Source organism: Poecile atricapillus, unplaced genomic scaffold (assembly GCF_030490865.1).
Source record: "Poecile atricapillus isolate bPoeAtr1 unplaced genomic scaffold, bPoeAtr1.hap1 scaffold_204, whole genome shotgun sequence".
In the NCBI taxonomy this organism is placed as follows: Eukaryota; Metazoa; Chordata; class Aves; order Passeriformes; family Paridae; genus Poecile; species Poecile atricapillus.
In genome coordinates this window covers 1-16,615 of record NW_026709027.1, presented here as the reverse complement: position 1 = coordinate 16,615, position 16,615 = coordinate 1, and the positions used below count along the sequence as shown (strand labels likewise).

The following is a 16,615-nucleotide window of genomic DNA, read 5'->3' as shown; positions in this document are numbered from 1 at the left end:
ACAGGGACACTGCTGGGGGACAGGGACACCCCTGGGGACACAGGGACACTGCTGGGGACACAGGGACACTGCTGGGGACACAGGGACACTGCTGGGGGACAGGGACACCCCTGGGGACACAGGGACACTGCTGGGGACACAGGGACACTGCTGGGGACACAGGGACACCCCTGGGGACACAGGGACACTGCTGGGGACACAGGGACACTGCTGGGGGACAGGGACACTGCTGGGGACACTGCTGGGGACACAGGGACACTGCTGGGGGGCACAGGGACACTGCTGGGGACACTGCTGGGGACACAGGGACACTGCTGGGGGACACAGGGACACTGCTGGGGACACAGGGACACTGCTGGGGACACAGGGACACTGCTGGGGGACAGGGACACTGCTGGGGACACTGCTGGGGACACAGGGACACTGCTGGGGGACACAGGGACACTGCTGGGGACACAGGGACACTGCTGGGGACACTGCTGGGGACACAGGGACACTGCTGGGGACACAGGGACACTGCTGGGGACACTGCTGGGGACACAGGGACACTGCTGGGGGACACAGGGACACTGCTGGGGACACAGGGACACTGCTGGGGACACTGCTGGGGACACAGGGACACTGCTGGGGACACAGGGACACTGCTGGGGACACTGCTGGGGACACAGGGACACTGCTGGGGACACTGCTGGGGACACTGCTGGGGACACTGCTGGGGGACAGGGACACTGCTGGGGACACAGGGACACTGCTGGGGACAAAGGGACACTGCTGGGTACACTGCTGGGGACACTGCTGGGGACACTGCTGGGGACACAGGGACACTCCTGGGGGACAGGGACACTGCTGGGGACACAGGGACACTGCTGGGGACACAGGGACACTGCTGGGGACACTGCTGGGGGGCAGGGACACTGCTGGGGACACAGGGACACTGCTGGGGACACTGCTGGGGGGCAGGGACACTGCTGGGGACACAGGGACACTGCTGGGGACACAGGGACACTGCTGGGGACACTGCTGGGGACACAGGGACACCCCTGGGGACACAGGGACACTGCTGGGGGACACAGGGACACTGCTGGGGGACACTGCTGGGGACACAGGGACACTGCTGGGGACACAGGGACAGGGACAGCCCTGGGGACACAGGGACACCCCTGGGGACACTGCTGGGGGGCAGGGACACTGCTGGGGACACAGGGACACTGCTGGGGGGCAGGGACACTGCTGGGGACACAGGGACACTGCTGGGGGGGACACAGGGACACCCCTGGGGACACAGGGACACTGCTGGGGACACAGGGACACTGCTGGGGACACAGGGACACTGCTGGGGGGCACAGGGACACTGCTGGGGACACAGGGACACTGCTGGGGGACACAGGGACACTGCTGGGGACACAGGGACACTGCTGGGGGACAGGGACACTGCTGGGGACACTGCTGGGGACACAGGGACACTGCTGGGGGGGACAGGGACACTGCTGGGGACACAGGGACACTGCTGGGGACACTGCTGGGGACACAGGGACACTGCTGGGGACACTGCTGGGGACACAGGGACACTGCTGGGGGACACTGCTGGGGACACAGGGACACTGCTGGGGGACACAGGGACACTGCTGGGGACACCCCTGGGGGACAGGGACACTGCTGGGGACACAGGGACACTGCTGGGGGACAGGGACACTGCTGGGGACACTGCTGGGGACACAGGGACACTGCTGGGGGGCACAGGGACACTGCTGGGGGACAGGGAGGGAGGACACCCCAAAACTGGGGGGACACAGCTCCTACAAAGGGAAGGGCACCCCAAAGGTGTCCCCAGGAGGGTTTGGGGTGTCCCAGGAGGGTTTGGGGTGTCCCCAGGAGGGTTTGGGGTGTCCCAGGGTGTCCCCAGGGTGTCCCCAGGAGGGTTTGGGGTGTCCCAGGGTGTCCCCAGGGTGTCCCCAGGAGGGTTTGGGGTGCCCCAGGTGGGTTTGGGGTGTCCCAGGTGGGTTTGGGGTGTCCCCAGGAGGGTTTGGGGTGTCCCCAGGGGGGTTTGGGGTGTCCCAGGAGGGTTTGGGGTGTCCCAGGAGGGTTTGGGGTGCCCCAGGGTGTCCCCAGGAGGGTTTGGGGTGTCCTGGGGTGTCCCAGGGTGTCCCCAGGGGGGTTTGGGGTGTCCCAGGGTGTCCCCAGGGGGGTTTGGGGTGTCCCAGGAGGGTTTGGGGTGTCCCAGGAGGGTTTGGGGTGTCCCCAGGGGGGTTTGGGGTGTCCCCAGGGTGTCCCCAGGAGGGCACAGGAAGGTCCTGGCAGGTTTGGGGAGGGGGTGTCTGTGTTTGGGGGTACAGGGGGTCACCCCAGACCCCCCCAGACCTGGAGGTGCTCTACTGGCGGCACTTCAAGGAGAGGATGATGATGCACAGGAAGCTCCGGGGCCGGGGGGTGAGTGGGGGGGGAACTGGGGGGGCTGGGGGGCTCCTGCACCCCCTTTCCCACGCTCTGGGGGGCTCAGGGGTCTCGGGGGGCTCAGGGGGGCTCAGGGGATTTCTGGGGGTCTTGGGGGGTGTTCAGGGGGCTCTGGGGGGTCTTGGGGGGGGCTCAGGGGGGTCTCAGGGGTGCTCTGGGGGGGCTCAGGGGGTGTTCAGGGGTCTCAGGGGGGCTCTGGGGGGGCTCAGGGGGTGTTCAGGGGGTCTGGGGGGCTCAGGGGGGTCTCAGGGGGCTCTGGGGGTCTCAGGGGGGCTCAGGGGGGATCAGGGGGGGCTGAGGGGGGCTCTGGGGGTGTTCAGGGGGGTCTCAGGGGGGCTGAGGGGGGCTCTGGGGGTGTTCAGGGGGGTCTCAGGGGGGCTCTGGGGGGGCTCAGGGGGTGTTCAGGGGGTCTCAGGGGGGGCTCAGGGGGGCTTAGGGGATTTCTGGGGGGCTCAGGGGGTGTTCAGGGGGTCTGGGGGGCTCAGGGGGGGCTCAGGGGGCTCTGGGGGTCTCAGGGGGGTCTCAGGGGGTCTCAGGGGGTCTCAGGGGGTCTCAGGGGGGTCTCAGGGGTCTCAGGGGGTTTCAGGGGGTCTCAGGGGGTCTCAGGGCTGTTCCCCCCCCAGGAGCCGCAGCAGGAGCTGGAGCAGGAACGGGAACGGGAGCGCGGGGCCGACGGCGAGGAAGAGGAAGAGGAAGAGGAAGGTGCTGGAACCCCAAACCCCCCAAATCCCCCCTGCCCAGGGGAGCCTCTGCTCCCCTCCTGGGGGTCTGGGGGGGGTCACCCTGGAGGGTGGGGGGTCCCAGAGGGATCTGAGGGGGTCCCAGGGGTCTCTCAAGGGGTTCCAGGGGGGTCCCAGTGGGTCCCAGGGGTCTCCCAGTGGGTCCCAGGGGTCCTGGGAGACACACAGGGGGTCCCAGGGGGCTCTCAGGGGGTCCCAGGGGTCTCTCAGGGGGTCCCAGGGGACACAAAGGGAGTCCCAGGGGGTCCCAGGGGTCTCTCAGGGGTCTCCCAGTGGGTCCCAGGGTGCTCTGGGGGGGTCCCAGGGTGTCCCAGGGGTCTCTCAGGGTGTCCCATGGGGTCCCAGGGGACACAAAGGGAGTCCCAGGGGGTCCCAGGGGTCTCTCAGGGGTCTCTCAGGGGGTTCCAGGGGGTCCCAAAGGCTCTGGGGGGGGTCCCAGGGTGTCCCAGGGGTCTCTCAGGGGGTCCCAGGGGTCACACAGGGGGTCCCAGGGTGTCCCAGGGTGCCCCAGGGGGGTCCCAGGAGTCTCTCAGGGTGTCCCAGGGTGCCCCAGGGGGGTCCCAGGAGTCTCTCAGGGGGTCCCAGGAGGTTCCAGGGGGTCCTAGGGGTCACACAGTGGGTCCCAGAGGTCCCAGGGTGTCCCAGGGGTCCCAGGGGGTCTCCCAGGGGGTCCCAGGGGGTCCCAGGAATCTCTCAGGGGGCCCATAGGGGGGTCCCAGGTGGGTCCCAGGGTCTCCCAGGGGGTCTCAGGGGGGTCCCAGGGGCTCTGGGGGGGGTCCCAGGGGGTCCCAGAGGGGTCCCAGAGACTCTGGGGGGGGTCCCAGGGTGTCTCAGGGGGTCCCAGGGGGGTCCCAGAGGCTCTGGGGTGGTCCCAGGGTGTCCCAGGGGGTCTCTCAGGGGGTCCCAGGGGTCTCTCAGGGTCTCCCAGGGTCTCTGGGGGTCTCCCAGGGGTCCCAGTGGCTCTGGGGGTCTCCCAGGGGGTCTCAGGGGGGTCCCAGGGGCTCTGGGGGGGTCCCAGGATGTCCCAGGGGGTCTCTCAGGGGGTCCCAGGGGTCTCTCAGGGTCTCTCAGGGGTCTCTGGGGGTCTCCCAGGGGTCTCAGGGGTCTCTGGGGGTCTCCCAGGGGTCCCAGGGTGCTGTTCCCCCCCCCAGGTGAGGATTTTGGGGCGCTGGAGGACGAGCACCCCGAGGAGCCGGAGGAGCCGGGGGAAGGAGCCCTGGGTGAGGGTCCCAAACTGAGCCCCTCCCCCCCCGAATTCCCCTCCCCCACTGTCCCCGAGGGTCCCCTGTGTCCCCAGGGGGGGGGCTGGGTGCTGTCCCCACCCCCCAGGGTGACCCCCTGTTCCCACAGAGCCCCCCGAGCCCGGATACGAGGAGCTGGTGCGCAGGAACGTGGTGGGTGTGGGGATGGGGTCACCAGGGTGTCCCCAGGGTGTCCCCAGGGTGTCCCCAGGGGGATCAGGGTGTCCCCAGGGGGGTTTAGGGTGTCCCCAGGGTGTCCCCAGGGGGGTTTGGGGTGTCCCCAGGGGGTTTGGGGTGTCCCAGGGTGTCCCCAGGGGGGTTTGGGGTGTCTCAGGGTGTCCCCAGGGTGTCCCCAGGAGGGTTTGGGGTGTCCCCAGGGGGGTTTGGGGTGTCCCCAGGGGTGTCAGGGTGTCCCCAGTGTCCCCTGGGTGTCCCCAGGGGTGTCAGGGTGTCCCCAGGGGTGTCAGGGTGTCCCCACTGTCCCCTGGGTGTCCCCAGGAGCTGTTCATGGCCAGCTCTCAGAAGTTCGCTCAGGAGTCGGAGCTGTCCCAGCGGATCCGGCTGTGGGAGGAGCGCGTGGAGCCGCTGCTGCAGGAGCAGGCAGGGACCCCCGGGACCCCCGGGATGGGCAGGGACTGACCCCCGGGATGGGCAGGGACCCCCGGGACCCCCGGGATAGGCAGGGACTGACCCTGGGACCCCCGGGACCCCCGGGATGGGCTGGGACTGACCCTGGGACCCCCGGGACCCCCGGGATGGGCTGGGACCCCCGGGACCCCCAGGATGGGCTGGGACTGACCCTGGGACCCCCAGGATGGGCTGGGACCCCCGGGACCCCCAGGATGGGCAGGGACCCCCGGGATGGGCTGGGACTGACCCCGGGACCCCCGGGATGGGCTGGGACCCCCGGGACCCTCGGGATGGGCTGGGACTGACCCTGGGACCCCCGGGATGGGCTGGGACCCCCGGGACCCCCGGGATGGGCTGGGACTGACCCCTGGGACCCCCGGGACCCCCGGGATGGGCTGGGGCTGACCCCGGGATGGGCTGGGACCCCTGGGACCCCCGGGATGGGCTGGGGCTGACCCCTGGGACCCCCAGGACCCCTGGGACCCCTGGGACGGGTGGAGGGCTGACCCTGGGACCCCCGGGACGGGCAAGAGGTTGATCCCCGGGACCCCCGGGATGGGCAGGGGGCTGCCGGTACCCTGCTCACCCCTGAGAGCCTCTGCCCTGCTCTGCTCACACCTCAACACCCCCTGAGCCCCCCCTGAGCCCCCTGAACATCCCCTGAGCCCCCCTGAGCCCCCCCTGAGCCCCCCTGAGCCCCCCAGACCCCTCACTGACCCCTGTGTCCCCTCACTGTCCCCAGTGTCCCCTCAGTGTCCCCTCACTGTCCCCTGTCCCCTCAGGAGAGCCGTGTCCCGTTCGATGTCCGAGCCTATGGCCTGGCACTGACCGCTCGGTGTCCCCTGTGTCCCCAGACCCCTCAGTGTCCCTGTCCCCTCAGGAGAGCCGTGTCCCGTTCGATGTCCGAGCCTATGGCCTGGCGCTGACCGCTTGGTGTCCCCTGTGTCCCCAGACCCCTCAGTGTCCCCTCACTGTCCCTGTGTCCCCAGGAGAGCCGTGTCCCATTCGATGTCCGAGCCTATGGCCTGGCACTGACCGCTCGGTGTCCCCTGTGTCCCCTCAGTGTCCCTGTCCCCTCAGGAGAGCCGTGTCCCGTTTGATGTCCGAGCCTATGGCCTGGCACTGACCGCTCGGTGTCCCCTGTGTCCCCTCAGTGTCCCCAGACCCCTCAGTGTCCCCTCATGTCCCCTGTGTCCCCTGACTGTCCCCTGTGTCCCCAGGAGAGCCGTGTCCCGTTCGATGTCCGAGCCTATGGCCTGGCACTGACCGCTCGGTGTCCCCTGTGTCCCCTCAGTGTCCCCTGTGTCCCCTCAGTGTCCCCTCAGTGTCCCCTGTCCCCCCAGGAGAGCCGTGTCCCGTTCGATGTCCGAGCCTATGGCCTGGCACTGACCGCTCAGTGTCCCCTGTGTCCCCTCAGTGTCCCCTCACTGTCCCCTGTCCCCTCAGGAGAGCCGTGTCCCATTCGATGTCCGAGCCTATGGCCTGGCGCTGACCGCTCGGTGTCCCCTGTGTCCCCTGTGTCCCCTCAGTGTCCCCTGTCCCCTCAGGAGAGCCGTGTCCCATTCGATGTCCGAGCCTATGGCCTGGCGCTGACCGCTCGGTGTCCCCTGTGTCCCCAGACCCCTCAGTGTCCCCTCAGTGTCCCTGTGTCCCCTCAGTGTCCCCTCAGTGTCCCCTCAGTGTCCCCTGTGTCCCCAGACCCCTCAGTGTCCCCTGTGTCCCCTCAGTGTCCCCTCAGTGTCCCCTGTCCCCTGTCCCCTCAGGAGAGCCGTGTCCCGTTCGATGTCCGAGCCTATGGCCTGGCACTGACCGCTCGGTGTCCCCTGTGTCCCCTGAGTGTCCCCTGTCCCCTGTCCCCTCAGGAGAGCCGTGTCCCGTTCGATGTCCGAGCCTATGGCCTGGCACTGACCGCTCGGTGTCCCCTGTGTCCCCTCAGTGTCCCCTGTGTCCCCTCACTGTCCCGTGTCCCCAGGAGAGCCGTGTCCCATTCGATGTCCGAGCCTATGGCCTGGCACTGACCGCTCGGTGTCCCCTGTGTCCCCTCAGTGTCCCTGTCCCCCCAGGAGAGCCGTGTCCCGTTCGATGTCCGAGCCTATGGCCTGGCACTGACCGCTCGGTGTCCCCTGTGTCCCCTCAGTGTCCCCTGTCCCCTGTCCCCTCAGGAGAGCCGTGTCCCGTTCGATGTCCGAGCCTATGGCCTGGCACTGACCGCTCGGTGTCCCCTGTGTCCCCTCAGTGTCCCCTGTCCCCTGTCCCCTCAGGAGAGCCGTGTCCCGTTCGATGTCCGAGCCTATGGCCTGGCACTGACCGCTCGGTGTCCCCTGTGTCCCCTCAGTGTCCCCTGTCCCCTGTCCCCTCAGGAGAGCCGTGTCCCGTTCGATGTCCGAGCCTATGGCCTGGCACTGACCGCTCGGTGTCCGTGCCCCGGCCGCTGGCACTCTCTGGCCAGCCTGGTGGCCGGGCAGCCGCCGTTCGAGGTGTGCCGGTACCTGCTGGCCTCTCTGCAGCTGGTAAGGCTTTGGGGGGGCTCTGGGGGGCTCTGGGGGGGCTCTGGGGGGCTCTGGGGGTCTCCAGGACCCCCCAGGCCACCCCTGGTGACGTCCCCAGGCCAACGACGCCGAGGTGGAGCTGGCTCAGGACGCGGGGCTGGAGGCGGCGCTGGACACGGCGCGGCTGCGGCCGCTCTCGGCCCGCCCGGCCCACGAGCGCTTCCAGAACTTTCTGCTGCCTTCCCAGAGCCAGCCCAGCCCCCAGTGACAGCCCCCTCCCCAAATAAACACCCCCCACACCCCCACCATGGCTGGGTGAAGGAAAAGACTCTTCTGGGGAGGGAGGGAGGGGGATTGTGGGGAGGGGGCTGGGGGTCACTTCTGGAGCCTGAATGGGGACCCCCAGTGTGGGGAGGGGGCTGGGGTCTTCAGGGGGTCTGGGGGGGTCACTTCAGGAGCCTGAACAGGGACCCCCAGTGTGGGGAGGGGTCTGGGGGGGTCATTTCAGGAGCCTGAATGGGGACCCCCAGTGTGGGGAGGGGGCTGGGGGGGTCATTTCAGGAGCCTGAATGGGGACCCCCAGCCATGGGGAACGGTCTGGGGGGGTCACTTCAGGAACCTGAACGGGGACCCCCAGTGTGGGGAGGGGGCTGGGGGGCTGCAGAGGGGCTGGGAGGGGTCTGGGGGTCACTTCAGGAGCCTGAATGGGGACCCCCAGTGTGGGGAGGGGGCTGGGGTCTTCAGGGGGTCTGGGGGGATCACTTCTGGAGCCTGAACAGGGACCCCCAGTGTGGGGAGGGGTCTGGGGTCTTCAGGGGGTCTGGGGGGATCACTTCTGGAGCCTGAATGGGGACCCCCAGTGTGGGGAGGGGTCTGGGGGGGAGTCTGGGGGGGGTCACTTCAGGAGCCTGAACAGGGACCCCCAGTGTGGGGAGGGGTCTGGGGGGGTCATTTCAGGAGCCTGAATGGGGACCCCCAATGTGGGGAGGGGGCTGGGGGTCACTTCAGGAGCCTGAATGGGGACCCCCAGCCATGGGGAGGGGTCTGGGGGCTGCAGGGGGTCTGGGGGGGTCACTTCAGGAGCCTGAACAGGGACCCCCGCCCATGGGGAGGGGTCTGGGGGCTGCAGGGGGTGGGAGGGGCTGGGGGGGGGGGTCTCTCTGCCCATCTGCCCTTTGTCTCCCTTCTTTTGGGGAGGGGTCTGCAGAGCTCCAGGGGTGAGGGGGGGGTCACTTCAGGTACCTGAACAGGGACCCCCACCCGTGGGGAAGGGTCTGGGGGTCTTCAGGGGGTCTGGGGGGGCTGCAGAGGGTGGGAGGGGTCTGGGGGCTGCAGGGGAGGGGTTTCTCTGCCCCCCCACCCTTTGTCTCCCTTCTTTTGGGGAGGGGTCACTTCAGTCACCCACACAGAGCCCCCCCCCCTGCCCATGGGACACTCCTGGGGGTCCCTCCCTGCCAGGTGACACCACAGGGGGGGCACTGGGGGTCCCTGCACCCCCCACAGGACACACCTGGGGGGCTGTAAAGTGTCCCCACCCCCCACAGGACACCCCTGGGGGGCTTCCAGGTGTCCCCACCCCCCAAGTGACACCCCTGGGGGGCTCTCAAGTGTCCCCACTCCCGAAGTGACACCCCTGGGGGGCTCTGGGGGCTCTCAGGTGTCCCCACCCCCCAAGTGACACCCCTGGGGGCTCTGTCCCTCCCCACAGGACACACCTGGGGGGCTCTCAGGTGTCCCCACCCCCCAAGTGACACCCCTGGGGGGCTCTGTCCCTCCCCACAGGACACACCTGGGGGGCTCTCAGGTGTCCCCACCCCCCAAGTGACACCCCTGGGGGGCTCTGTCCCTCCCCACAGGACACACCTGGGGGGCTCTCAGGTGTCCCCATCCCCCAAGTGACACCCCTGGGGAGCTCTCAAGTGTCCCCACTCCCGAAGTGACACCCCTGGGGGGCTCTGGGGGCTCTCAGGGCTCTGTCCCACCCCACAGGACACCCCTGGGGGTCTCAGGTGTCCCCAGCCCCCAAGTGACACCCCTGGGGGGCACTGGGTGCTCTCAGGTGTCCCCACCCCCAAGTGACACCCCTGGGGAGCTCTCAGGTGTCCCCAGCCCCCAAGTGACACCCCTGGGGGGCTCTCAGGTGTCCCCTCCACCCCCCAAGTGACACCTCTGGGGGGCACTGGGGGCTCTCAGGTGTCCCCACCCCCCAAGTGACACCTCTGGGGGGCTCTCAGGTGTCCCCACCCCCACAATCGACTCCCCCACCCCCCCAAATCACCACATCCCCTCTCCAGAGCCGGGGGGTCCCCCCGTTTATTCCCCTCCCTCGGGGGGCAGCGGCTCGTATCCCTCCATGTGCCCCCTGACGCTCCTCGCCACCTCCTGGGCCGTGCGGGATCTCCCGTAACAATCCCGGAAAACCCCGTCGGGATCCACCAGGAAGGTCAGCACCGAGTGATCCACCACGTAATCCCCGTCCTCATCGCGGGGCCCGGCGCTCACGTACACCCCGAAAGCGGCCGCGGCGCCCCGCACCTGCTCGGGGGTGCCGGTGAGCCCCAGCAGGCGCGGGTGGAAATCGCGCAGGTACCGCCCCAGCGCCTCCTCATCGTCACGCTCGGGATCCACCGTGATGAAGAGCGGCTGCAGCTCCGGCAGCCGCGGCTGCTGCTGCTCCAGCAGCTCCAGGGCCGCCCCCAGTTTCTGCAGCTCCTCGGGACACACGTCCGGGCAGTGCGTGAAGCCGAAGTAGAGCAGCAGCCAGCGCCCCTGGAAGTCGCTCGGAAGTCGCCGCGGTGTCCCCGAGGTGTCGCGCAGCTCGAAGTCACCGCGGGCCAGCGCCAGCGCCCGCAGCTGCCGCAGGTGACGGGAGCGCTGCTGGCGCCGCTTCTGCTGCCGCAGGTAAAGCCAGGCTGTCCCCGCTGTCACCAGCACCGCCACCGCCACCAACAGCCGCCAGCGCAGCGGCAAACGGGGGACACCGGGGGACACCGACAGACACCGGGATGGGGACAGGGACGGGGACGGGGATGGGGACAGGAATGGGGATGGGGATGGGGACAGGAATGGGGATGGGGACAGGAATGGGGACACCGACAGACACCGGGATGGGGACAGGGACGGGGATGGGGATGGGGACAGGAATGGGGATGCGGACAGGGACAGGGATGGGGACAGGAATGGGGACACCGACAGACACCGGGATGGGGACAGGAATGGGGATGGGGATGGGGACAGGAATGGGGATGGGGACAGGGACAGGGATGGGGACAGGAATGGGGACACCGACAGACACCGGGATGGGGACAGGAACGGGGATGGGGATGGGGACAGGAATGGGGATGGGGACAGGAATGGGGACACCGACAGACACCGGGACGGGGACAGGGAGGGACACCGGAATGGGGACAGGGATAGACACTGGGACAGGCACGGGGAGGGACACCGGGATGGGGACACCGACAGGAACCGGGAGGGGGACAGGGATGGGGACAAGGACGGGCACCGGGATGGACACAGGGACAGGGATGGGGACAAGGATGGGGACAGGGAGAGACACCGGGACGGGGACAGGGATGGGCACCGGGATGGACACAGGGACAGGGATGGGGACAGGGACGGGGACAGGGATGGGGACACGGAGAGACACCGGGACAGGCACCGGGATGGACACAGGAACAGGGATGGACACAGGGATGGGGACAAGGGGGGACACAGGGATGGGGACAAGGGGGGACACCGGGACAGGTGAGGGAGGGGGCGCAGCGAGCGCAGCATGGCCGGGGGCTGTGAGGAGGAGGAAAGGGGGGGTCAGTGACACCCCCGTGTGTCACCCCCAGGACACCGCGGTGGGTCCTGAGCTCAGTTCTGGGCTCTGAGTGACCACCCTGACCCCCCAGCCCACCCCTCTCCCTGTCCCTGGACCCCAACCCTGTCCCCAAATGTCCCCCACCCTGTACTGTGCTGCTCCTGGACCCCAACCCTGTCCCCCAAATGTCCCCTGTCCCCGACCCTGCTGCTCTTGGACCCCAACCCTGTCCCCCAACCCCTCAGGCCACCCCTCCCTGGACCCCAACCCTGCCCCCAAAATGTCCCCTGTCCCCCCACCCTGCTGCTCTGGGACCCCCACTCTGCTCCCCAAATGTCCCAAATGTCGCCCATGCCATGTCCTGCTGCTCTGGGACCCCCACTCTGTGCCCCAAATGTCCCCTGACCCCTCAGCCCACCCTTCCCCATGTCCCTGGACCCCCACTCTGCCCCCCAAATGTCCCCAATGTCCCCTGTCCCCACCCCGTGTCCTGCTGCCCTTGGTCCCCAGCCCCTCAGCCCGAATCCCCCCCGCCCCCCCCCTGCGGCCCCTGGACCCCCATCCCCGGCCCCGCCATTCCCGGACCCCCCCGAATGTCCCCTGTCCCCTCATCTGTCCCCCCCCGAATGTCCCCTCATCTGTCCCCCCCCGAATGTCCCCTGTCCCCTCATCTGTCCCCTGTCCCCTCATCTGTCCCCCCCGAATGTCCCCTCATCTGTCCCCTCATCTGTCCCCCCCGAATGTCCCCTGTCCCCTCATCTGTCCCCCCCCGAATGTCCCCTGTCCCCTCCCGCTGCACCGGCGCTGTCGCTCCCCGCTGACCTTTGCCCTTTGCCCGGTGACCCCGCGCCGCCTCCGCCGCCGTTCCCGCCCGGAGCACCGGCACCGCTCCCGCCGGAACCGGAAATACCGGGAGGGGGCGTGGCCACGCCGAGAAGGGGCGGGGCTACACGGGGAGGGGGCGGGGCATGGAAATGGAGCAGCCAATGGGGGCGTGGCAATGGTGGGCGTGGTCACAAGGGGCGTGGCCTGCCCTCAGCGCCCTCCCCGCTTCCTCCGCTAGGTGGCGCCAACGCCTCGCGCCGCTCCCTCAGACGGGGGGGGGGGGGCGTGAATCGCGACATGGCCGCGATATCGCCATCGCTGCGGTTTGTCGTGAGTCCTGACATGGCCCCGATATCGCCATCGCTGCGGTTTATTGTGAGTCCCGACATGGCCCCGATATCGCCAACCCTGCACTTTATCGTGAGTCACGATATCTCCATCCCTGTGGTTTATTGTGAGTCCCGATATCGCCATCGCTGCTGTTTATTGTGAGTCCCGATATCGCCAACCCTGCAGTTTATCATGAGTCCTGACAGGGCCCCGATATCACCATCCCTGCAGTTTATTGCGAGTCCTGATATTGCCAACCCTGAGGTTTATCGTGAGGGAGTCCCAATATCGCCATCCCTGTAGTTTATTGTGAGTCCCAATATTGCCATTCCTGTGGTTTATTATGAGTCCTGACATGGTCCCGATATCGCCACCCCTGCGTGTGAAAAACGAGCTTCACATCATTTTTATAGAATTTAAAAGTTTAATAAAATAACAATTAGGAGAAAAAATAAAGTAAAATATACAGATAGGGCCGGGTGTCTCTGCATTCACCTCACTGACAAAGGATTGTCCCTTAAAAACAGAACCCTGCTACAGATCCAGAAATTCTCAATCAGATCCAGAAATTCTCACACATATCCATAAATTCTCAATCAGATCCGTAAATTCTCATCCAGATCCATAAATTCTCATCCAGATCCATAAATTCTCAAACATATCCATAAATTCTCAATCAGATCCATAAATTCTCAAACATATCCATAAATTCTCAATCCGATCCATAAAATCTCACACATATCCATAAATTCTCATCCATATCCATAAATTCTCAATCAGATCCATAAATTCTCAATCAGATCCGTAAATTCTCAATCAGATCCATAAATTCTCACACATATCCATAAATTCTCAATCAGATCCGTAAATTCTCATCCAGATCCATAAATTCTCATCCATATCCATAAATTCTCAATCAGATCCAGAAATTCTCATCCATAGCCATAAATTCTCAATCATATCCATAAATTCTCAACCAGATCCGTAAATTCTCATCCAGATCCATAAATTCTCAAACATATCCATAAATTCTCACACATATCCATAAATTCTCAATCAGATCCATAAATTCTCAATCAGATCCGTAAATTCTCACACATATCCATAAATTCTCAAACATATCCATAAATTCTCATCCATATCCATAAATTCTCAATCAGATCCATAAATTCTCACACATATCCATAAATTCTCAATCAGATCCGTAAATTCTCACACAAATCCATAAATTCTCAATCAGATCCATAAATTCTCACACAAATCCATAAATTCTCAAACATATCCATAAATTCTCACACAGATTCATAAATTCTTCTGAAGATTTTTTATGTTTATTGTTCAGTTTTCTCTTGCCCCCTTCCCAGTAGATCAATCTTCTTGGTGCCATCGAGATTTACATTCCCTGATACCAGAAATGCAATAAATTCCTCCCCCAGAGTTCTGGGCACTGCTGTCTTCACCTGGATAAGAGAATTTACAAATCCAGGAGTTCTCCAGCTGTTTTTTTCCCTCAGGATTTGGTTTATACAAACAAAAGCAGTTTTATTTTAATACTATGCCATAGCCTAACATATCTGTATTATAGCACTATTTCTAAATTTCATCAATAACAGAAAGAAAGAAAACTATATTAATACAACAAAATTTCTCATTCTTATACACATAACATTCATTTGAATATTTGCCAAAAGCCAACAATATAAAATGTATCTATAACGCTGTGGTTTATTGTGAGGGAGTCCCGATATCGCCGTCCCTGTGGTTTATCGTGAGTCCTGATATCGCCATCCCTGTAGTTTCTTGTGAGTCCCGATATCACCATCCCTGTGGTTTATCGTGAGTCACGATATCACCATCCCTGTAGTTTATTGTGAGTCACGATATCACCATCGCTGCAGTTTATCGCGAGTCCTGATATCACCATCGCTGCGGTTTATCGTGAGTGAGTCCCAATATCACCAACCCTGTATTTTATCGCGAGTCCCGATATCACCATCCCTGCAGTTTATTGTGAGTCCCGACAGGGCCCCAATATCGCTATCCCTGTGGTTTATCGCGGGTCCCAATATCACCATCCCTGTGGTTTATCGTGAGTCCCGATATCGCCATCGCTGTGGTTTATCGCGAGTCACGATATCGCTATCCCTGTGGTTTATCACGAGTCCCAATACCACCATCCCTGTAGTTTATTATGAGTCCCAATATCGCCATCCCTGTGGTTTATCACGAGTCCCAATACCACCATCCCTGTAGTTTATTATGAGTCCCGATATCACCATCCCTGTGGTTTCTTGTGAGTCCCAATACCACCATCCCTGTATTTTATTATGAGTCCTGATATCGCCATCCCTGTGGTTTATTGTGAGTCCTGACAGGGCCACGATATCGCCATCGCTGTGGTTTATCGCGAGTCCGATATCACCATTGCTGTGGTTTATCGCGAGTCCCAATACCACCATCCCTGTATTTTATTGTGAATCCTGATATTGCCATCCTTGTGGTTTATTGTGAGTCCCGACAGGCCCGCGATATCGCCATCGCTGTGGTTTATCGCGAGTCCCGATATCACCGTCCCTGTGATCTATCACGACTCCTGACACAGCCCGGGGACGGGGCCCGAGGGCAGGATGGTCTCAGCCACCAGGGCCGGGGGGTCCCGGGGGGGCTCCGGTCCGAGGCACAGCGCAGCCTGCAGCTCCTGCCGTCCCTCCGAGCTCAGACACCCCTCATGGTGCACCCGGAGCCAGGGCTGGCCTGGGGGGGACACGGGGGGCATTGAGGGATCTGATCCCCACAAATACCTTCCCAAATATCCCCCCAGATATCCCATTTATCCCCCAAAATATCCCCCAAATGTCTCCCAAATATCCCCCAAATATCCCCCAAAATATCCCCCCAAATATCCCCAAATATCCCCCAAATATCCCCCAAATATCCCCCAAATATCCCCCGAATATCCCCCAAATATCCCCCAAATATCCCCCCAAATATCCCAAAATATCCCCCAAATATCCCCCAAATATCCCCCCAAATATCCCCCAAATATCCCCCAAATATCCCCCAAATATCCCCAAATATCCCCCCAAATATCCCCCCAAATATCCCCCAAATATCCCAAATATCCCCCAAATATCCCCAAATATCCCCCAAATATCCCAAATATCCCCCAAATATCCCCCAAATATCCCCCAAATATCCCCCCAAATATCCCCCAAATATCCCAAATATCCCCCAAATATCCCAAATATCCCCCAAATATCCCAAATATCCCCCAAATATCCCCCCAAATATCCCCCCAAATATCCCCCAAATATCCCAAATATCCCCCAAATATCCCCCAAATATCCCCCAAATATCCCAAATATCCCCCAAATATCCCCAAATATCCCCCAAATATCCCCCCAAATATCCCCCAAATATCCCAAATATCCCCAAATATCCCAAACATCCCCCAAATATCCCCAAATATCCCCAAATATCCCCCAAATATCCCCCAAATATACCCCAAATATCCCAAATATCCCCCAAATATCCCCCAAATATCCCCAAATATCCCCAAATATCCCCCAAATATCCACCAAATATCCCAAATATCCCCCAAATATCCCCAAATATCCCCCAAATATCCCAAATATCCCAAATATCCCCCCAAACATCCCCCAAATATCCCCAAATATCCCCAAATATCCCACAAATATCCCCCAAATATCCCCCAAATATCCCCCAAATATCCCCCCAAATATCCCCCCAAATATCCCCCAAATATCCCCCAAATATCCCAAACATCCCCCAAATATCCCCCAAATATCCCATTTATCCCCCAAATATCCCCCCAAATATCCCCCAGATATCCCCCAAATATCCCAAATATCCCCCCAAATATCCCCCCAAATATCCCCAAATATCCCCAAATATCCCCCCAAATATCCCCCAAATATCCCCAAATATCCCCCAAATATCCCCCAAATATCCCCCCAAATATCCCCCAAATATCCCCAAATATCCCCCCAAATATCCCCCAAATATCCCAAATATCCCCCAAATATCCCCCAAATATCCCCCAAATATCCCAAATATCCCCCAAATATCCCCCCCAAATAA

General features: G+C 62.8%; 2 protein-coding genes across 2 annotated transcripts in view; one reads left to right on the top strand and one right to left on the bottom strand.

Moving 5' to 3' along the window:
* NCAPH2 (non-SMC condensin II complex subunit H2) overlaps window positions 1-7,848 on the top strand; it is a 32,888-nt gene extending 25,040 nt beyond the window's left edge. Inside the window, exons 14-21 of the mRNA XM_058828668.1 lie at window positions 2,357-2,427; window positions 3,075-3,125; window positions 3,889-3,910; window positions 4,343-4,411; window positions 4,542-4,585; window positions 4,931-5,032; window positions 7,423-7,572; window positions 7,670-7,848. Of these exons, the coding sequence (XP_058684651.1) occupies window positions 2,357-2,427; window positions 3,075-3,125; window positions 3,889-3,910; window positions 4,343-4,411; window positions 4,542-4,585; window positions 4,931-5,032; window positions 7,423-7,572; window positions 7,670-7,819 (659 nt within the window). The 3' untranslated portion in view covers window positions 7,820-7,848. The remainder of the gene's footprint in view (window positions 1-2,356; window positions 2,428-3,074; window positions 3,126-3,888; window positions 3,911-4,342; window positions 4,412-4,541; window positions 4,586-4,930; window positions 5,033-7,422; window positions 7,573-7,669) is intronic.
* Window positions 7,849-9,846: 1,998 nt separating this feature from the next.
* LOC131574247 (uncharacterized) lies at window positions 9,847-12,573 on the bottom strand. The gene is made up of 3 exons (XM_058828667.1): window positions 12,377-12,573; window positions 12,182-12,305; window positions 9,847-11,337 (listed from the first exon to the last, which is right to left on the bottom strand). The coding sequence occupies exons 1-3, from the start codon at window positions 12,571-12,573 to the stop codon at window positions 9,865-9,867; spliced, it is 1,794 nt and encodes a 597-aa protein (XP_058684650.1). The 3' UTR covers window positions 9,847-9,864.
* Between the last annotated feature and the right edge of the window lie 4,042 nt (window positions 12,574-16,615).

What these genes read in the sequence shown, in the direction of transcription:
- LOC131574247 (XM_058828667.1), bottom strand. Translation starts at nt 12,573, where the DNA reads ATGTCGGGACTCACAATAAACCGCAGCGATGGCGATATCGGGGCCATG. An exon ending in GAGGGCAGGCCACGCCCCTT is followed by an intron (nt 12,306 to 12,376) that starts GTGACCACGCCC and finishes CTCCCCGTGTAG; the next exon opens with CCCCGCCCCTTCTCGGCGTG. An exon ending in TCACCGGGCAAAGGGCAAAG is followed by an intron (nt 11,338 to 12,181) that starts GTCAGCGGGGAG and finishes TCCTCCTCACAG; the next exon opens with CCCCCGGCCATGCTGCGCTC.